The 21054-nt window shown below is 54.2% G+C and overlaps 8 protein-coding genes across 8 annotated transcripts; 6 read left to right on the forward strand and 2 right to left on the reverse strand.

Annotated features, from left to right (window-relative positions):
• Nucleotides 1–2896: 2896 nt before the first annotated feature.
• PFLUO_LOCUS6058 (cAMP-dependent protein kinase catalytic subunit) lies at nucleotides 2897–4834 on the forward strand (the record flags this gene model as incomplete). The annotated part of the gene is made up of 1 exon (XM_073783568.1): nucleotides 2897–4834. One exon carries the CDS (start codon nucleotides 2897–2899, stop codon nucleotides 4832–4834), a length of 1938 nt encoding a protein of 645 aa, XP_073640109.1.
• Nucleotides 4835–7463: 2629 nt separating this feature from the next.
• PFLUO_LOCUS6059 (uncharacterized protein) lies at nucleotides 7464–10061 on the forward strand (the record flags this gene model as incomplete). The annotated part of the gene is made up of 1 exon (XM_073783569.1): nucleotides 7464–10061. One exon carries the CDS (start codon nucleotides 7464–7466, stop codon nucleotides 10059–10061), a length of 2598 nt encoding a protein of 865 aa, XP_073640110.1.
• Nucleotides 10062–10982: 921 nt separating this feature from the next.
• Nucleotides 10983–12518, forward strand: PFLUO_LOCUS6060 (uncharacterized protein; the record flags this gene model as incomplete). Its single annotated transcript, XM_073783570.1, has 3 exons — nucleotides 10983–11073; nucleotides 11143–11840; nucleotides 11913–12518. The coding sequence occupies 3 exons, from the start codon at nucleotides 10983–10985 to the stop codon at nucleotides 12516–12518; spliced, it is 1395 nt and encodes a 464-aa protein (XP_073640111.1).
• Nucleotides 12519–12860: 342 nt separating this feature from the next.
• PFLUO_LOCUS6061 (uncharacterized protein) lies at nucleotides 12861–13317 on the forward strand (the record flags this gene model as incomplete). Its single annotated transcript, XM_073783571.1, has 3 exons — nucleotides 12861–13003; nucleotides 13066–13155; nucleotides 13218–13317. The coding sequence occupies 3 exons, from the start codon at nucleotides 12861–12863 to the stop codon at nucleotides 13315–13317; spliced, it is 333 nt and encodes a 110-aa protein (XP_073640112.1).
• A 938-nt stretch (nucleotides 13318–14255) lies between these two features.
• PFLUO_LOCUS6062 (uncharacterized protein) lies at nucleotides 14256–15821 on the forward strand (the record flags this gene model as incomplete). The annotated part of the gene is made up of 4 exons (XM_073783572.1): nucleotides 14256–14330; nucleotides 14413–14658; nucleotides 14737–14949; nucleotides 15015–15821. 4 exons carry the CDS (start codon nucleotides 14256–14258, stop codon nucleotides 15819–15821), a joined length of 1341 nt encoding a protein of 446 aa, XP_073640113.1.
• Nucleotides 15822–16130: 309 nt separating this feature from the next.
• On the reverse strand, nucleotides 16131–18170 carry PFLUO_LOCUS6063 (uncharacterized protein; the record flags this gene model as incomplete). Its single annotated transcript, XM_073783573.1, has 1 exon — nucleotides 16131–18170. The coding sequence occupies one exon, from the start codon at nucleotides 18168–18170 to the stop codon at nucleotides 16131–16133; it is 2040 nt and encodes a 679-aa protein (XP_073640114.1).
• A 374-nt stretch (nucleotides 18171–18544) lies between these two features.
• On the forward strand, nucleotides 18545–20089 carry PFLUO_LOCUS6064 (Protein ltv1; the record flags this gene model as incomplete). Its single annotated transcript, XM_073783574.1, has 2 exons — nucleotides 18545–18567; nucleotides 18622–20089. The coding sequence occupies 2 exons, from the start codon at nucleotides 18545–18547 to the stop codon at nucleotides 20087–20089; spliced, it is 1491 nt and encodes a 496-aa protein (XP_073640115.1).
• Nucleotides 20090–20203: 114 nt separating this feature from the next.
• On the reverse strand, nucleotides 20204–20950 carry PFLUO_LOCUS6065 (uncharacterized protein; the record flags this gene model as incomplete). Its single annotated transcript, XM_073783575.1, has 1 exon — nucleotides 20204–20950. The coding sequence occupies one exon, from the start codon at nucleotides 20948–20950 to the stop codon at nucleotides 20204–20206; it is 747 nt and encodes a 248-aa protein (XP_073640116.1).
• Between the last annotated feature and the right edge of the window lie 104 nt (nucleotides 20951–21054).

Below are 21054 nucleotides of genomic sequence, written 5' to 3' on the forward strand. Positions count from 1 at the left end.
ATCGGCTGTCCTCTTTGTCGAGGCGATTCTACAATGTACCCGTAGGTTCACTCACGGGGGCACGCGACAGGGGAGAAGGGGGTCATGGCTCTGAGCCACCATGCTGGTTGGAGGAAGACTGTCCAATGGAGAGGATTAAGGCTGATTAGGCCGAGTTGGTGGTTCGTGGGTAACCGCATTAGGGGTGCGTTGAACCCGGAAGCTGGGGAAAGGTGTGCCGAAGTAGGAGGGCTCCAGTGCTGGGCGACGGCGATTATTCGCTGCTGCCCGCCCGGTCCCTGGTTGGCGAGGACACGAAGCTCGGTTGATTCCTTTTGTTGTTCTCCTTTATCGGCCCTGGTGCCACATACTTTATCGGGAGACTGACATACCTGGGCTTGAATGTAATGTGCGCCTGACCGGTTTGAAAGTCAACCGTGCGGGGTATGATGGATATTTGGTTTTCTATCTAATCGAGAAGTTCAGAAAGAGAGAGAGAGAGAGAGGGAGGGAGATAGGGGACGGTCGGGGGCAACAGATAATCGAGCTACTCCAGGATCGAGCTTCATGGTCCACTACGATGCACTCACTAGCAGATAAGAGCTGCGTGTTATCAAGCACAGGACTAGAGCGCCGACACGTTTCAGAGAGTCGGTCGATCGGCGGCATCACACGATAACTCCCGCCAAGATGGAGGGGGAGATCCATGGTTGAGCCGTGCGCTGCTGCATTGGGAACCGACAACCTTGCAGGAGGCGGTCAAGGGTCTGCCCTTCACCGCTGGACTCGACTACACCGTCTGGCCCCCGAAGCCGACCAGAACCCCTGAGTCGTACATACACCGTTCACTAGTCGTGGTGGATTCTCAGCAAAACCCCGCAAACTCGTAACACATCGTGTCTCAAAGTTTCGCGCCCATCGTAGGGGCCGAAACAAGCACGCCTTCGGGCCCCCTGGAGGGACCTGGATACCTCAGGCATCGGCCCCAGTCCGCGTCCTTCACGCCCGTCGAGTGCATCGCGTCATGCAGCTGGACGATAGCGCCAAAGCGTGGGATCCTGATTGGCGGCTGCCCCAGAATCCACTGCCGGCGCCACCGCATCCGGTCTAGCGTTGCCACCGGGATCCGCCCTCGGCCGGGAACCAGAGTGATGAACAATACAGTATGGATGTACAGAGTATTGTCCGCGGCGGGAAAACCAGAGGTGGGAAAGTATGTGTTGGGCAGTCCAGCAGACCACGTAGGATGTCGATCCCGGTACCGTCTGGGCCGAGAAAAAGAAGAAGACCGACGGGGAATTCGATGGAGCAGGCCAAAAGGAACCAAGAATGTGTCTCGAAGATTCGCTGGGGATTGCGTGGACCATAACCCCCTTCGATACGGTAATGACACCACAGGCAGCACCAGAAGCCCGAACCGGCGGCAATAGCTGGCGATCCCAGGTGGAACGGGCCCTCGTGGGCCGGGGTGACGGTATTGATACCGTCACAGCGATCAACCTGCCCCCCATCAAATCAACAGTCTCCTGTCCATCACTGCCTTCCTGCAACTCACCCTTCTACTTCCTTCCCTTCGTTCTCCCCATCCTTCTCTATCCATCACTCTCTCTCTCGTCTTCTCTCTCTCCTTTCTCCCATCTCTCCTTCCATCTCATCCGCTTCCGCTTCCTTCTCTTCCTCGTCTCTTCCGTCGCCTTCCGCCCCCATTGCTCTCGTTGAGTCCAGCAATCATCAACGTCAAAAGGACAGGACAACAACACTAGCAGCCCCCATCAAAACAAAAGCTGCTCCCTGTCTTCTGATACCACGAGTGCAATATCTGCCCTCAATTCTACCGGTTTCGACCTCCCTCCTCTTTCGACCTGCCTTGGGGCACTCCCGGAGCTTCGGTGACTCACCCGGTCCCCGTCCCCCCCGGCCGCATCTTCACCTTCGTCTTTGCCAATTTCCTTCACGAAGGTTCTTCATCGCGCACATATCTCACCTCCCACCAGGGGTGAGCATTGTTTTCCGAGCGATTTCGGTTGGAGTATTGCAATCTGGGCGGGATCCTGGCTTCGAGTACTCTTACTTCTTCGGATTTGAACAGTGCTCTCTGCTACCCCCCAAAGCTACCCCTCCACCGTATATACTGTCTCTGAATCTCCTCGATCCGCCAACCGGGAATCCATGACTCAGTAATTCACCTCGTCCGCAATATTTGAGTCACGGCCACGGCCAACCTTGAACCGGGTGTTCAAAGGCTCTCATTTGCTTGTCGCCGTACCTGTTTTCCACCTTTTGATTTACGATCTTACGCAGCGCTATATCTCAACTCAAGTCCGCATTTGATTCCTACCTTTCGTCGGTATCAGTCGTCCATAACACTCGTCGATCCTTCTCTCGGACACGCCTTTCGTCCACTTTCCTTTTTTCTTTTTTTGACCTGGCCACCCGTCGCCTTTACTACGAAAACGCCATACAAATGAGCACATAACGGTCTTTACAATTTCCTTAGCGTCCATCACCCTCCCCGGGTACCAACTCAACTCGCGCCGTCGCGCCGTTTCGTCTCCTTTTGTTTTCCTTTTCTATTTCTGTGGATCGACTTGCCTTCCGGTATATTTTATGTGACACTTGTGAACCGACGACCGGAAAGTATTCAACCATTCGCCTTTCCGCCTCTCGCTCGGTTCCGTTGGTCCCTATCCTCTTTGGGATAACTGGCCTGATACTCTCTTCTTGCCTCTACTTAATCATCCATTAGCCTGGCTGCTGTTCGCGTCATCGCGTCTTGATACGTGCGAACCTTCCCTTTTTTTTTTGAGCGACCTATAGATTCTTTTTCATCCTCTTTGTTTTATCTTTCACCCTCGAGAGCTTCCGCCACTCTCGACATCTCTCTTCTCTTGAATATTTCTTGGGATTATCTCGCACAATGTCGACCATGGATTGCATGAAGGACTCGTTTGTGGAGGGCCAGCTTTTGGATGGTCGCTTCCGCACCGTCGCCCCTCTCAACCATGGCTCCTTCGGCATGGTCTTCCTTGCGACTGATAACACCACTGGCCAAGATGTTGCCATCAAATGCTTGACCAAAGCTCCCACCGACCCGTCGGCCCCGTTTACCGTTGATGACCGTTTCGAAGAGCTCGAGTGCCATCGGCGCCTCGCCCATCACCCCAACATTGTCAATTTGATCCACTCCTTCGAGACCGAGGCTCACACCTACCTCGTTTTGGAGTACTGTACCAATGGTGATCTGTACGAGGCCATCCGTCTGGACCGCGGTCCTTTGGAGACCGAGCACGTTCGGGATTTCATGCTGCAGTTGGTCAGCGCCGTTGAATTCATGCATGCCAACGGCTTGTACCACCGTGACATCAAGCCGGAGAACATCTTCTTGACGCAGGATGGCTCCATGAAACTCGGTGACTTTGGTCTGGCATCCCGCGACCCTTGGTGCCACGAAGCCTGCGTGGGCAGTGACCGCTACATGGCTCCCGTGCAATATGAGCCCACTGCCGCCGGTTACTCCCCCGCCAAGGCCGATGTCTGGTCAATCGGTGTTTGTCTGTTGAACATTTTGTTTGCACGGAATCCCTTTGTCACCCCGACCGAGACCGATGTGCTCTTCGCAGACTACACTCGCGATCGTCAGTCGCTGTTCGACATTTTCCCCAACATGTCTCAGGACACGTTTGAAATCCTGACACATGCGTTGGCCCTTGATCCCGAGAAGCGTTCCCTGTCCGGTGTGCGCGAGTGCATTCTGCGGGCCCTGTCCTTTACCACCGATGACGACGCCCTCGATGACTTCTGCACCGAAGACCGCGAGGTGGTGCCCGCCAGTGCCAACCGCGAGCCTCTCCGCACGCCTTCCATCCAGAGCCCGCATGTCAACCAGGCAGATTCCTTCCCTTGGGCCAAGGCTCTGCAGGCGAGTCCTCCCCAGGCCGGTCGGCAGCTCTCCGTCATTCCCGACACCGAGAGCTACACCGAGGATCTGTTCCCGCCGTCCGAGACTGCCGGCACTTCGTGGTTCTCCGCTCTCGCGGAGACCCCGTCGATGGCCTCCGTGTTGGGCTCGACCATGGGCTCCTCGTTCCGTTCTCTCCACCTCCCGCGCCAGCCTGAGGCACCCTTCCCTCCTCGCTCTGATCCGGTTCCGATCACCGGTTCCTTGCCCAGCAATGCCTCCAAGCCCCTGCCGTCCCTGTCGATGGTGTTTGGACGCAACAAGAGCAACCAGATCTCCAAGAGCTGGAGCGATCTCTGGGAGGAGGAGGAATCGGAGAACGAGGATCTTGAACTCCAGAAACGCCGTGAGCAGAACTCTCGTAGCTGGAGCCAAGAGAGTCAGAACACGCCCCTTGCCACTACTGCACTGGGGGGACTGCGCGAGCCGGACTCCGCCTCCTTCCTCAACGAGCGCTCCCTCGCTCCAGCTTCCCCTGTGACCAAACCGCGTCAGACCCGCGCCCGATCCTTGGACGGCAACAGTGATTCATCCAGCAGCACCCCGCGGCCCCTGCGTCAACCCTCGCCTAAGAAGGCCGATAGCGACAAATGGGCCCAGCTTGGTGATCGCCGCCGCAAGTACCAGCCTCGCGAGCTGTTTGGGCCCCGCCACGCACTCGCCAGCAACTGGCGTCGTGACTGGGGCCTTGGTTCTTCCGGGTTCGATCATGGACAACGTACCAAGCCGGTTTCACCCCCGCGAACTGATCGTCGTCGCCAGCTGTTCCTCGAAAAGGACTGGCGCCGCGATGCCGTGGAAGTTCCAGGACCGTCGCCTATCAAATTCTCCACATACGACGGCAGCGTGGACGAGGATCTTGACCTTGTGGGTGGGTGGCACGACCTTCACCTGTAACGCATACGTCGCCGCCTGCCTTTCACCTTCTCTTTGACCTGCAATTTTCTTCTCTTGCTTTTCTCTCTCTTTCCAGTTCTCCGTGCCCCGTTGCGACGTTTTTTTTTTTGATTCAAGTTGGGAAAAAAAAGTTACAAAAAACTACCGACTATAAACTAATGTTCTTTTCTTGTCTTGTGTTCCTTCTGCTTTCGACCTTGGAGTGTGTGTTCTCTGGTGCTGTCAAGCTGTCAGCACACCGTTTCTGTCACCGCGCCGCTCTGTTTCACGCCGAGCCGTTTGACCCTGCTTCTCTTCAATTATTCTTCTGTACTATATGAGCTCGTGGGTTGTGCAGGACAGCGCAGACGGAGACGTGGAGCACCTCAAAAAGACTAGAAGGGGTTGGTTGTTGTGGTGGTGAGACGCCTTTTTTTGCATTACTTTTCTATTGTTTTTTGGGAGGACTTTTTTGTTCGCATACGGGAATCGACTGGACGGCACTGAGCCACAAAAGGAAAAAAAGGAAAAAAAGCTGGACGCAGAGGCGTGAGCTAGTTGACGACGGTGAAGTTGGAAAAGATCCGCGGCCGTTTTCTCTTTCGTTCGTTCGATGTACCAAGGTGCCCCTGATCTGTATACTGTAACTAGTTGGGACCGAAGGAAGGGAAAATTGATCATATCCGTGAAGACTTGCTCTACTCGTAAACTATGTACCCCCTAGTATAGTACATCTCGAGAGTGGTATCACCACCTACTCTTGGATTGTTTCTCCAACCGCGGCTTAAGGAACCAGCGGATTTATTATTTTCCGAACACCATTTATTCCCAAGCTTTTCTCATATATTGTGTACAGTTCACCCAGAGTCATCAATCAGCAACCGTCAAACAATACGTATACCAGTTTTGCAGCATGGCAACGGTGGATATTAGCCATTTGAGCTCGATGGATATTCTTCTTGGGGATCCACCAAACTCCATTGCATCGTATCGTTTCTCTTATCACGCAGGGGGCAAGATCTTGGGGTCAGTCTCCATTAGATCCGAGATTGATTTACGATTTGACTCGTTAGATATATGTTTTATAGGTCAGTCCCTCTTCCGCACAATCTATTTCTTATCATCTATCAAGAAAGTCACTTATACTAGGAGTAGGCGAAGAATTGACATCACTGCTGAACGAGAAAACTGTCCGTCGATTCCAGAAGATCAACTTTCCAATAGGTGAATCAGCGCTTCCGCCAGGAAATATTCTTCAAAAGAACCATGAGTACTACTTTAAATTTGTGTTTGAAGTGCCCGATCGTCTGTCTAGGGCCTCCTGCAACCACTTTACTCGCAATGCTCTTATCCAGGAGGCGCATCTGCAGCCTCCTCCAAGCTTTGGTGATCCAATGATAGCCGGTTTCGGCGGCAGGCTACGCAACGACTTCGCACCATCAGCTTGCAAGATAACCTATATGATTCAGGCCAAACTGAGCCGCAAGACTTCAACCTCTGCGGAACCACAAATTATACTGCAACGGAGTCTCAAGATACGAGTCAAACCAACGAGACAAGCATTGACTCCGTCTTTGATATATCGTGGGAACCAGTACCATCCGCAACAGAGTATCGATCTTCAAGATCGTCGTTCAAAACTAGCCTTGGGCCGTTTAGTTGCTACCATTATATCACCCGACATTTTCTATCTTCCTTCGCGCGAGTTGGATGGATCTATGCGCCAGACCATTCGCCTCAGTCTTCGCTTTGAAAGAAAAGGCAGTCATGAAGAGCTTCCTCGTGTTCAATCATTACGAGGGAGTGTGATAGCCACTACCTTTTTCACGAATACCTTCCACTGTGATATCCCGGCGAAAAAGAAAGACATCTTTGGAAAGGGCATCAATTTCTCTGACAGCGTCCTCACAGAGATTGCTCATTCCGTTACGTCGCTTCGATGGACAGCGGAGCCATCAAACTGCTTCTCTTCCACTTTGCTCGTGCCCGTCAAGATTTCTCATCAATACATTATTCCGACCTTTCATTCTTGTCGTATCTCCCGCATTTACACTTTGGAATTACGGCTGAAGGTGCACGGCGCGCCCTCCTTGGAAATTGTGACTCCAATGCAAATAGCGTCTGGCGAAGATCAACCCGTTTTGCCACCATATAGCGAGTGAGTTAAACCGAGGAAGTGGAGGCCTACGGTCTATTTAATCCTAGGGTTATTGAGCTCGGATTATGCCTCTCCTGATAAGGTGGCCACGTCGAGATTAACTATCGAGATCTAACTGTTCTCAAAGTGGGGGGTATCGAGATCTCAGTTGTATCGAAATTACCACCCAACACACCCTGCTACATTATGTGGTCTGGAAGCTACGAGTGTAGGTGGTGACACCAGTTTCGGGACATACTGTATCCGGAAGTTATGCAATCGTATATTCTGCCCAGCGGTGACAAAAGCGGTCACCCCAGATGACACTTTTCTTATCCGTGGTCCTTGCGATACGCCTCTGCTTGCGGGAATCCAGAGTACGTTCGCCTGTGCCACCGCTTTTCCCTCCAGAAAATTCCCTAGAGAATGACGATTGATCCAAACTACTGAAGAAGGAAGAGACGGTCGAAGCAGATACCTCGTGCGCTGTTGCGCCCGCAAGCTGCAGGAAGAATGTTGGCCGCGGGTCGGTCATGGATCCTTTTGCTCCACCGTGCCTCGATACTTCTCGCACTCGTCGGAAGCGTAATTGGCGATAGCGCTGTGCAGCAGCCGTCCGGGACGAATATCACCACGCCGCCCGCGCCGCCAACATGCCCGGCGAAGAACGTGTGGGCCGTGGAGCGGGAGCTGTTCGAGCTTCCGATCTGTCTCGAGACACGGTGGGGACGAGGACGAGAACTACTACGACTTTCAGATGAATCGAACGCAGCAGCCACTGATAACAGCACCTCGGTTGCAGATTCGACCGCTACTGCGTCGTCGTCCAGCGGGACAGCGGAAAACGCCACGGTTCCATTAGCCGAGGAGGATACAGATTCGCTTCTTGACAGTGAGAGCTTCCTCTCCTTTGAAGACTGGAAAAAGCAGAATCTAGCCAAGGCTGGGCAGTCGGCTGAGAATGTTGGGGGTAGTCGACGGTCTGCTGCGGCTGGGAAGGAAGGGAGGCGGCAACCGACGGGAATTAATAATGCCTTGGATTCATTGGGGGATGATGCTGAGATTGAGCTGGAGTTTGGTGGGTTCGGGGCTGAGACCCCGGAAGCGACGCATCCTACGGCTTGGATGCCGGCAAGAGGAGGGGCGGGCCCAGATGGCGCGGACGGCCAGGCAGATGTCGATCTTCATGTTCAGCAAGGTGGTGGTGGCCCGGGGGCAGACGTTGCTCGCCGGAAGGATGCTGGGACTACCTGCAAGGAACGGTTCAATTATGCCTCTTTTGACTGTGCTGCCACGGTGCTCAAAACGAACCCGGAGTGCAAGGGTTCTCCGTCTGTCTTGATCGAGAACAAAGACAGCTATATGCTGAATGAGTGTCGTGCTCACAACAAGTTCCTCATCCTGGAGCTATGCGATGACATTCTGGTGGACACTGTCGTGCTTGCGAACTACGAGTTCTTCAGCTCCATCTTTCATACCTTCCGGGTCAGTGTTTCTGACCGATATCCCGCAAAACCGGACCAGTGGAAGGAACTTGGGGTCTATGAAGCTCGGAACACACGCGAGGTGCAGGCGTTTGCGGTCGAAAACTCGCTCATCTGGGCTCGGTACCTGAGGATTGAATTCCTGACCCACTATGGACATGAGTTCTACTGTCCTGTTAGTCTCATTCGAGTGCATGGGACTACCATGATGGAGGAGTACAAGCATGACGAGGGGGCTGGCCAGGTCGACGTTGAGATGATCGATGAGCCGGTTGAGACGGGACAGCATCCTAGTGATTCAGAGGCCGAGCGCCAGGAGATGCCCGCCCATGTCCCTGATGATGAAACTGTGGTTGGTCAAGTCTGCCCCAAACCGCTTTCCGAGGTGGAATTGCTCCTCTTCGGGCAGCAGCCACTCTGTGCTCCCACCGACCGGCCACCCACCGAAAAACCCGAGGGCCAAGTTACCGTTGAACAAACACAGCCCCCATCAGCTGTGAACTCTACAGCCTCTACCGGAAACAGCACGTCGGAGACTCAACCCGGATCTTCTATCCCACCCAACGCTGCAGTGGACACGCGAAAAGCTGGGGAAGTTGGCCAAGTCCTCTCCCCGCCCTCCAATTCCTCGACGGTGGCATCGGAGGCCACAGCACAGAATGCCACCGAAAGCACTGGCAAATCCACCGCCAACTCCAAGAACGAAACCAACACTTCTCCAGAGTCCGTCCGATCCACAAGCACCCAACCTCCATCCTCCAACCCGACCACCCAAGAATCATTCTTCAAATCCGTCCACAAGAGACTCCAGATGCTGGAGTCCAACTCGACGCTATCCCTACTTTACATCGAAGAACAATCCCGGATCCTCCGCGATGCGTTCAACAAAGTCGAGAAGCGCCAACTATCCAAAACATCCACCTTCCTGGAGAATCTCAACGTAACCGTCCTCAGCGAACTGAGACAGTTCCGCGAACAGTACGACCACGTCTGGAAATCCGTCGCCTTCGAATTCGAGCACCAGCGCCTACAATACCATCACGAAGTGCACTCTCTCAGCGCCCAGCTCGGCGTCCTCGCCGACGAGCTCGTCTTCCAGAAACGAGTCACCGTCATCCAGAGCATCATGGTCCTCTGCTGCTTCGCGTTGGTGTTGTTCTCCCGCAGCTCCGTTGGCAACTACATGGAATTCCCCAGCGTGCAGCGCATTGTTGAGCGATCACACAGTCTACGCTCGTCATCGCCTTTCTTTGGTTCTCCCTCGGCAAGCCCGGGCCCCACGCGCCCTACTTCATCGTATCGCACCAATGCAACGCATAACCGGAACCTCTCACAGAGCTCGTCCTCGCAGGATGATGTGGATGCATTTGTCGATCCAGCCGTGGCTTACATCCCCCCCACCCCAACCTCTACCTCGGACAGTTCGCGGGAGATGATGGAGGACGCGGTCCAAGTAGTCAAGTCGAACATGATGGATCGCGCCACGGTGCCAGAGATAGCACCGCCGCAAATGCGGCCTCGAAGTACGCCGCCCGTTTTAACTGGCGGCCATCTCGCGATGACGACGGTTCTGGACACGGAGGAGGAGGAGGGTTTGCGGCTGTCTGAGCCGCCCAACCGCGAGTGAGCCGCCAACCTCGTTGTGAATGATTTTCGATTTTTGATTGCATGCTTGCGCTGTATTATATTATACCTCCAGGCGTATCCATCGCCGTCTTGCATTGTCCGTGTTCTTCGAGCGATCTTTTATTTTATTTTTTTTTCATCTACACCTGGGGTGTTTGACAGGAATAGGACTGATCTCACTAATAATCCTCCTTTATGAAACAAGTACTGTAGTAAGGTGCCTGACTGGATGTACAATCCCAGCCCAACCATGTCAGAACTATGTAACAGCGTAGTTCCCAGTAGGAGTTTCATTTTATGAACCCAGTCCGAGTGGATCCAGAAATTCCGAAATGCCGAACCCCCCTTCGGTTTTGGGGTCAGGGCAGGGAATCTTCAGCATCCCACTGTGCATAATTTACGAGCATAGGATCCTCAACAAGAACTTTATTGAAGAATAGCTCAAAAATAGAATCGACCCAGTGATTTTGTCTCCGCTCTAGGATCACTCGTTACATCATCTGTCTGACGCGGTTAGGGTCCGTGCCTGCGCCCCTGTGCCTTACAGTCTGGAAAAAAGGGGTATCACACCCCCCGGGACATCCTCAGATGGATGGGCACCGGGTCGCTGTTGGGATCAATAGCTATTGTAGCATGTAAAGAATGGCCTATACCGATGGATGATTACTCTGAGACATGGCCACAGGCTAAGCGCCAAGGAGCTAGGGCCGGGACCTGAAGCCCTCGCACTGCCTCACTGCCATACGCCCGCCAAGTCTCAGGCAGGCCCCCCCAGTCGGCCCACCGGGTGTTAGTTCGATCGACTCGCCGGGGCAAGGCAATCACTTTTCGTCTTTTTCTCTCTCCCCCTCCCAAACCAACAGAGTTACCAACACCCTGTGTCCTAGGTTGAAAATAGAGGACTTGTACGGCTTGATCAGCAATGCGTGTACTGGGCACTTTGACCGGCCTACTGGCTGGGACGAGGCTGCTGGCTCCCGCGCAGGCCATCGAGTTGGACCTCAGCAGAGAGGGTGAGCGCGATCCCCCGTCTCGTCCCTCCCTCCCCCATCTCGTCTGCTAACTTTCGGGATCACAAATAGAATCGATCAAAAGCGCTGCGGAACTCACAACATGGGGCGCCATGTCATATTACTCCGGCAACGAAAGCGGCCACTCCCCAGGCGCCATCGCCAATAAATGGTACGAAGGGTCGGTGCTGTTCCTGTGCGCCATGTACTACTGGCATTTCACGGGCGACTCCACATACAACCAGGAAGTCCGGGTCGGACTGGAGCACCAAGCCGGGGATGGGGACTACCTGCCGGGCAACTTCTCTCAGTATTTGGGGAATGACGACCAGGGGTTCTGGGGCATTGCCGCCATGACGGCGACGGAGCTGAACCTCCCCGACTACGGCCAGTACTCGTGGCTGTCGCTTGCGCAGGGCGTGTTTAATACCCAGACTCGGCGCAATTCCGGATGGGATGATACGACCTGTGGCGGCGGCGTGCGGTGGCAGCAGTTCAACTACATGAGTGGGTACACGCTGAAGAATGCCATCTCGAATGGACTGCTGTTCCAGCTCTCGGCTCGTCTCTATCGCTACACCAATGACGAACAGTATGCCCAGTGGGCGGAGAAGATCTGGGATTGGTCGAATGAGTACCTCATCGACAATCAGACTTGGGTGATTGCCGACTCGGTCACAACCACCCAGGAGTGCAAGGTGAAAGGCTACGGTGATAATTCATACAACGATTCCTCCTTTCTCATGGGGTTGGCCTATCTGTATAACCATGTGCGTCCTCTTACCTGCTTCATTCATTCCCCCTGAATTGACCACCTTACTAACGAACCATCGCGCCACTAGACAACGGGCGCTACCCAAGCTAAGTGGGAGCAAGCCCTCTTCGGACTTGCCAACAAGACGCTGCAACTTTACTTCCCTGCCAAGTATGGCAACATTGAATTCGAGCCGACCTGCGACCCGTACCCCAATCAGTGCTTCGACAGCAACAACATGTTGTTCAAGGGCCACACCTCCTCCTGGCTCGGCTGGACCGCGATCCTAGTTCCAGATCTCTACGAACAGATCATGCATGTACTCCAGATTACCGCCACAGCCGCCGCCGCCGCCTGCACCGGCCCGGGGCAGGGCGGCAATCAGTGCGGGAGTGCGTGGTACCAGAGCAAGTTTGACAAACGCCCGGGAATGGAGCCGCAGATCTCCGCTAGCGATCTGTTTTCGGTCAATATGATTCCGTTCATCCAACCCACAGCCAAGAAGGTCTTGGGGCCGTTGACTTCGTCGACCGGTGGCACGAGTACGAGTAACCCGAACGCGGGCATGAATGATAATTCGAACGAAGTTCTGCTTGCGCCCATTACCACGGGCGATCGAGCCGGCGCGGGGATTCTGACTGCCATTTTTGTGGCTGGGTGGGTTGGTGGCTTGTCTTGGATGTTCATGGAATAAGCGGGTGAAACTAGGTTCTTTGTTTTGTTTTGTTTTTTTTTTTTTCATTGTCATGTATTCAATATTGGTGCTACATAGTTGATTTCGATTTCTGATCTATTGATTGATTTACTCTACTCTTTCCTTCCAGTAGTTCGTCCTTACAGTACTCCCTTTTGTCTCAGACATTCTCTGCGTCATCCGTTGCCCGGACAACAATCGTCCGTTTTGGTCTCAGCACGCGCACACCAACAATCCTTATCCGGTCCAGAACTTTCCTCTTTCCTCATCATTCTCTGACCTTGGACTCCCATCCTCTCTGCTTGCCATTCATACCCATACCAACACACATCCCCATCCACAATGGACGCAGCAACATCCCAGCCTCTGGCTGACCGACCCACAAACACCCACCTGGCCAGCACCACCACCACCGACAAGAAGGGTGACCTCTCTATGGACTACCACCGCCAGATGCTGCAGGGGAAGCTGGAAAGCGACGACAAGTGAGTTTGTCCGACTGACAACATGAAGAAGGCATTGTTTACTAACCACACCTGACTTGCAGGCAACCAACCGCCTACGTCTCCCCCTCGGACGATATCATGAGTCCCTGTACGAAGAAACTGAGTGATATCAAGGGCAAACGGTTCAAGAAGTATGTTTTTCTATCCTTTTTTTTTTCTAGTCCGTGCATGCTAAACATATTCTCGTGAATAGTGCCGGCAAGCCACAGTCTCTGTTCGCCAAGTTGGGCAAGAAGAGCTACGAGCAGTCTGCCTCGACCTCAACCGCGACGGAGAGCGGTACCGTTCAATAGAATACACGCGTCAATGTTTTGCCTTGCTTCCGTCTGTCTGTCTGTGCTCTCTTCTCTTCGACTGCCTGTCTTACACTTCTCTCTCTTTCTCGTGTCGTTTCATCCCGAATGCGCCGGTCCGCCGCTGGATGGATAGATGCACGTGGTGGTTGTTTGCAGTGTGTCTACGCCGAGGACATGAGAATGTCCACCTCTCACTCCCACTCTCTCTTCCTCCATTTCTTCATTTCTTCTTTGTGATTCTTGCTTGTCATGACTGCAATGCCTCCCTTTTTCCTTTGTGACTGATTGCCTGCTTTTGTGTGTCTACTTGTGTCGGGATATTTTGTGTTTCGGGGGTTCCTTTTGGCTTGGCTATGGACTTGGGTAATTGTGTTTAGTAGACTGTGTACTGTAACTGGAATATCCTTGCATTGATCAAGGTCCTTTTTGTCTGATTGGGTTCTCGAAGTGTTGTAACCGTGTCTACACAGATGATAAACAGTAGTACCAAAGAGACCTCTATTGGATTGTGACCTTGGATTTCCCCTAGCGGTCAATTCCATAGACATCCTTGGATGATGTGTAAAATCAAACCTTCCTTTACCGATTGATTAATGGATATCGGCTACCGCGCCGAGGCACCACTCGGCACTTCAGGACCTACACTGAGTGTCGCAATATTGTAGAACAATGATAAAACGGCCAAGACCGACCGACATATACTATCTACTTTTCTTTACAACCTAGGCTATCCAACAGGGTCTACGCCGTAGTAAGTAAATAGGTAAATGTAGTTCTACTCAGTAAGCGTCGAGCCGAGGCAAAGACCGCTCTCGGCTTCTCCACGCCTTCTCCGCAATCTTCGGGTCAGACCACTTAAAAGTCACTACTTTCTTCTTCTCTTCTTCTTCCTGCTCTCCCTCCACACTCAAAACACACACAAACATATACCCATCATGGCCGCCTCTACCCGTATTCCTCCTATCGCCCAGCCCTTCGTCAGCGACCGGGCCAAGAAGACTCTCGACCTGGTAAGGTCCCCCCACCTCATCATCATCTCTCCTGTTAAGATCCAAACCAGCCAGCTAACCAACCCACCCTCCATTCATCCAGGTCGAGCAATTCGTTGAGAATGACTGCATTCCCGCAGACGCGGTCTTCCAGGCCCAGCTGGGCGAGGGCGAGAAGCGCTGGACGACAACCCCCGCCGTGCTGGAGGACCTCAAGGCCAAGGCGAAGAAGCTCGGTCTGTGGAATATGTTCCTGCCCAAGAACCACTTCAAACAGGGCGCGGGATACAGTAACCTCGAGTACGGCCTGATGGCTGAGTTGCTGGGCAAGAGCAAGATTGCCTCCGAGGTGGGTTTCCGTTTACTATGTTTTCGTTTTCGCAATGCACTGAGTGGGGATGATGGATTGCTGACTGTCGTGGTGTAGGCTACTAATAACGCTGCCCCGGATACTGGTAACATGGAGGTGTTTGCCAAGTACGGCAGTGAGGCCCAGAAGCAGCAGTGGCTTGCTCCCCTGCTGGACGGCCAGATCCGCTCCGCGTTCCTGATGACGGAGCCTGATATTGCTTCGAGTGATGCGACGAACATCGAGTTGGATATTCGTCGGGAAGGCAATGAATATGTTCTCAATGGCTCGGTGTGTCTTTCTGTCTCTAACACTTGTTTTTTTTAAACGACATGCCCCTAATACCCTTCTTCTAGAAATGGTGGTCCTCCGGCGCTGGCGACCCCCGCTGCAAGATCTACCTGGTAATGGGCAAGACGGACGCCAAGAACCCCGATCCCTACAAGCAGCAGTCGGTGATACTAGTCCCCGCCGGCACGCCGGGGATGAAAGTCCACCGGATGCTGACGGTGTATGGGTACGACGACGCGCCGCACGGCCACGGACACATCACGTTCAAGAACGTGCGCGTGCCCGTGAGCAACATGGTGCTGGGCGAGGGCCGCGGGTTCGAAATCATCCAGGGCCGCCTCGGCCCCGGACGCATCCACCATGCGATGCGGACGATCGGCGCCGCGGAGAAGGCGGTCGAATGGATGATTGTGCGGATCAACGACGAGCGCAAGAAGCCCTTTGGCCAGCCGCTGTCGTCGCATGGGGTTATTCTCGAGTGGATCGCCAAGTCGCGGATCGAAATCGATGCCGCGCGCTTGATTGTCCTTAATGCTGCGATCAAGATCGATCAGGGCGACGCCAAGTCTGCGCTCAAGGAGATCGCGCAGGCCAAGGTCCTCGCGCCCCAGTCCGCGCTGACCGTCATCGATCGCGCGGTGCAGTCTTACGGCGCCGCTGGTGTCTGCCAGGATACGCCGCTGGCCTACCTCTGGGCGGGGATTCGGACTCTGCGCATCGCGGATGGGCCCGATGAGGTTCACCTGCAACAGCTGGGCCGTCGGGAGAACCGCACCCGAAAGGATGCGGTCACCAAGAAGCTGACCTGGCAGCGGGATGAGGCGGATCGCCTCCTGAATGCTAGCGGCTTCAAGCCTAAGAGCCAGCTGTGAGCGCTTCTTGATATCAAATAGTTTTTCTTATCTAGTACATACACAAAGGGTGTAACCCAGAATGAAGGTATACTCTCGTTTCGGTTTACTAGATCAGATCCATTCGTCGCATGTAGCAGAGTTCAACTCGAATCAAACGCCGTGAAGATAATGACATGACATGCAATTCCCATATGTAGCACCCACTCGATTTATCCTCCTCACCTTCCTCCTCCAATCAGGTATCAAACGCAGCCAACTCGACTCGCCCGCGAGTTATTAAACCTCCCTCCCCCCCCCCACAACAGATGAAAAAAGAAGAAAGCACTTTTAATAATAATCATTATCCTCGGCAGTCTTGCGCGTCGCCTTAGCACGGCGCTTGTTGCCCTTGAAATGCTTCTTGGAACCCGCCTCGCGCACCTCGGAGACATCGACGCCCCGCTCTAGCGCAACCATCATCCGCTCCTTGCGGCCGGTCAACTGCTTGCGCATCTGCTGGCCCTGCTCCGTGTACTGGGACTGGAAGGGCAGCATGAGACGGCCGGACGACGGGCCGGTTTCACTCCCAAAGAAGCCCGTGTCGATGTTGCGGGAGCGCTTGCCCTGCGGTGCGGGGCTAGCGGGCTGCCCTGACACAAAAGACGCAATGTCCGAGTCCAGGTCTTCGTCGTCGGCATCCGCGGCGGCCTTGGCGAGGAGCATCTCCTGCCGTTTAAGGGGTAGGTGCGCCATGTCGTAGAGCTCTTGGTTGAAGGCGTCCGCGTCGATGGGCTCCTCGTCTTCTGGGACGGGGGGCGGGTGCACGAAGAGGAGCTTGCCGTTCACGTAGTCCTTGAGCACGTAACGAGCTGCACGGGACTCATCGGGTTGACCGATACCTTGGGTGGAGAAGCCACGGGCGCGGGCGTAGGCGCGCAGGATCTCGCTGGCGGTTGGAATGCCGGTGCCGCCCTCCTCCAGTGGGCGGGTGAGGATTTTCACGCCGTAGACGTTCTCCAGGAAGTGTTTAGGGATCCGCTTCGCGACGAGACCCGCAGGGCCGGTGAACTCGCGCTGCTGGTCGATTGGTAGCACGCCGTTGACGACTAGCTCGGCCTTGGTCGTGGCGAAGTTGGGGAACACCAGACCGGGACAATCGCACAGGAGAATTTCGGGCGAGAGATAGAGAGTCTGGAAGTGCTTCGTCTTGCCAGGTGTGGCAGAGACAGATACTTTCTTTGCGCCTAGGAGAGCGTTGATCGTGCTTGACTTACCCACGTTCGGGTAGCCGACCAGACCGATGGTCGTCTTCTGCTTCGGCGGCTCGCCCTCCTCGTTGTTCTGCGGTAGTGTGTCTGGCGAGTTTGCCAGGAAGAGTTCTTCCAGCTCATCCACATCTAGAATATGCGCGCCTAGGGACTGGTCAGGGTCGGCCAGTTTGGCCTTGGCTTCTTGGTCGATTTCTTCTTTTTCTTCTTCTTCTTCTTCCTCCTCTTCCTCGCTGTCCTCCTCATCTTCTTCGTCTTGAACGTTCATCTTCTGGGCCGACTCTGCCAAATCTTCGTCTTCACTGTCCGCCTCAGACTCCTTCAGCAATTCAGCCTCAATTCGCTCCTTGGCGAGATGAGCCGAGAAGAAGCGGAAGTTGATGCTGTTCGTCTCAAAGTACTCCGCCCAGGCCTCTCTTTGCCTATCGGTCAACATGTCTGCCTTGTTGACGAGCAAAAGGTTCTTCTTCCGTGGATCAATCTCCTTGACATATTTCTCCAGATCCTCCGAACGGAACTGGAGCGGGTTGCGCGCATCGACAATCTGCACAATCAGATCCGACCGCTCGATCACTCGCCACAACTGCCGCCAGACCTCTAGATTGCGCTCGAATGGAGTCATCAGCAGATCATGGTTCTCCTGCAACGCTGCCAACCCTCTCCGCCAGTCCAACAGACTTTCCCGCTCCATGGTCTCCAGCTGCTGGGGGGTCGTGGACTGATCCCACTGCGGCCGCCTCGGAACAGTCAGACGACCCTTATTCCTCTCGTGTTTCTTGACCGCCGACTTCTCCTCGGACGCAGAGAGGAGGAAGGGGTTCTTCTGGTCGGTGTGGATAATCTTGACGTTGTTGATTTTTTCGGCTGTGAAGTCGGTACCGGCCAGCTCGGCAGTGCTCAGGAATTCATCAAGGGCGGCCTGCTCCGTGATACTGCGCATCTTCACCCATGATGCCTCCTTGGCCTCATTTGTGACGTAGGTCTCGCCGTTGATGCCCTTGCGGGCAATGGCGTTGTTGTGCGAGGCCTTCTTCTGGCTGGACGCTTTGCCCTTGCCGAAGCGATCGTTCATGAGGCTGTTGCCCAGCCCCACGCTGTTTTTGGATTTTGCCAGCACCATGATGACGGATGCTGTCGAGGAATATTGTTGCTGAACAGAGAAAATAATGGCAGCCCCGCCTGATCAAGGCGAAATTCTTTTGGATTAAGTCACATGGCGATAAGATACGGGCTGACTCAGCATGCACTGCCAATGTCTCCGGAAGAGTTAACAGAAGAGAATGAAATAAATAATAGATAGATTTAATGATGCTATAAAATTATAATTTGGACCTGAGCAAGAGAATGGCTAGTGCCGACTCCTATGTGCTGTATAGAGAAAGAATCTGTGAGGGCCCCGAGGACGATAAGCCGCACGTGACCCTTTATCTCACCCCACTCCATGGGATTTTTTTCTTCGGCGGACAACTCTTCAACAACATACACACACACACCATGCCGCCTCGCAAGCAGTGGATGTACGTGGAGTGACCCTGCTGCTCAACATTGGATACACTAACTCCCAATTACAGTGACAAGAAAACCGCGAGCACCTTCCAGCTCTTCCACCGGCCCCAAAATGACCCTTTGATCCATAACCCGGACGCCGATGACCGCGTGCTGCATCAAGTCTCCGGCCCTGCGCCGGCTCCATCCTCGGCCGCATCAACGGCATCAAACAAGCCGTCGCGCAATCTATCCGACTTAACGTCCGAATTCGGCTCGGACGCCGTCCGCCAGAATGAGGGCGAGGCCGCCAACTATGGCATTTTCTACGACGACTCCAAGTATGACTATATGAAGCACTTGCGGGAACTCGGTACTGGAGGAGGCGACTCGTATTTTGTCGATGCCAAGGCGGAAAAGGGCAAGGCAAAGGCCAAGGGCATGAAGCTGGAGGATGCCCTGCGACAGGTCTCCTTGGATGAGGAATCACAGAGCGCCTTCGGCGGCCCGAGTGTGTATGGGTCCCAATATGGTGACATGCGGTCAACGGCATCTTCGTTTGTTCGGAAACCGACATACCAGGACCAGCAGAACATTCCCGATGCGATTGCAGGCTTTCAACCCGATATGGACCCGCGGTTGCGAGAGGCTCTGGAGGCTCTGGAAGATGAAGCCTATGTGGATGACGGCGATGATGACATCTTCGGCGAACTGACAGCGAATGCTGAGGAACTTGACACGGGTGATTGGGAGGACACACTGTTCGACCATGACGAAGAGGACGACGGGTGGGAGTCGGATGCCACCGAGAAGGCACCTGTGCAGACGTATACGTCAGAAGCACAGGATCACCTCGAAGATGATGATACCCCAGAGAGCCTTGCGCCCGGCGAGCTGCCGGAGCATGACCATCCAGCCCCGGATCTTCACCCACAGGACCAAGAATGGATGCAGGAATTCGCCAAGTTCAAGAAAGACGCCAAGGCAGGCAACGTCCCTGGACCCGCCGCACCAACCATTGCACCCTCGGAGCAGCGTACGCTTGCATCCACTATCTTCACAGCCGGAGGGACGCCGGTCCGTCGCAAGAAGCGCAAGGGCGCAATGACCAACCCATCCGCCTACTCGATGACATCGTCTGCTCTAGCACGCACGGACGGCCACCGCCTGCTGGACGACCGGTTCGACCGCGTCGAGGCACTGTACGCGCTCGACGAGGATGAGGAGTACGACGACAGCATGTCCATGGTTAGCGGAATGACCGGCGCTACAGGGATGACTGGCGTGTCTATGGCATCGTCTCAAGCGCCGAGTCTTGTCGACGCGAATGGCGAAGTCATCTCCTCGCGCAGCGACTTCAACAACGTTATGGATGACTTCCTAGCGGGATTCGACGACAAAACCAGCTCCCAGGCAAAGCGGAAGGGCGCCAAAGCGAAGCGCGGCAAGAACGGCAACGAGGCCATCGGAATTCGTATGCTCGACGAGGTTCGCCAGGGTCTCGGACCGGCGCGTGTGTCGGGCAGTGCTCGTGGTGTCCCCGGACGAGCATAGGGTGGTGGATGGAAATGCATATTGATACGACTTCGAACGTGAACCCATCATGACTTGGCGTTAGGCTTTCTTTCTGTTTGTTTTTTTGACTATGATGGCTAGACCAAAAGTTACCTACAATATATCCTGATCTGTGCAATGATGAACGACTAGTTCTTCCACCTTTCCCCAAGAATCAACCCGCAAATCACCCAAATCATCCAGCCTCGCCTCCTGCCTCTCATCAAACAGTACAGCCGAGATCCCCAGCTCTCTAGCGGGGACGATATCCCGCGCCAGGCTATCCCCAAAATAAACCATATCCGGTGCAGGAATAGCATATTTCTCCAAAACAGCTTGAAACAAGCCATCAACCTTGGACCTCCGCATCTCATTCGTCGTAACAAGCACATCCACCAAAGGCATCAATCCTAGCTCCTGCAACGTCCACAGCTGCGCATCCTGCGGTCCCTCGGTAACAACCAAGATCTTTTTCCCTTGGCCATGCAGCGTCCGTAGAAGAGACCGTGCATCAGGCTTGAGTTTGAGATATCCCTTTAGCGAGCTCTGATACGTATCCAGCAATGACTCGACATCTACGAGCTCAGCTACGCCGTGTGCTTTCAGGAGACGAGAGAACCGCTCGCGCCGATACTCGGCTGATGACCGGCCGTCGGTGAATGCATTGGTTGTTGATGCGCGTAGGATATCGGCATATGTTGCTTCAAGGGCGGAGATGGTTGTACCTGTCAAGGCGTAGATTCTTTCGAAGACGGCTGCTGAGGCCTGCCCTGAAGCGGCGCGGAACTCGTGGAGTGTGTCGTCGAGGTCGAAGCTGAACCATTTTTTGTTGTGAAAATGGGCTGAGATTTGGGGTGACATGTTTTCTGCTCGTGATATTGGGGATCTCAATTTGATATTGGTGCTGTATATGTAGTTGTATCAACAGCAAATGCTGAAATGACTCAGATCTATAATCGAATGGC

The sequence above is a fragment of the Penicillium psychrofluorescens genome (assembly GCF_964197705.1).
Source record: "Penicillium psychrofluorescens genome assembly, chromosome: 4".
Taxonomy (NCBI): domain Eukaryota; kingdom Fungi; phylum Ascomycota; class Eurotiomycetes; order Eurotiales; family Aspergillaceae; genus Penicillium; species Penicillium psychrofluorescens.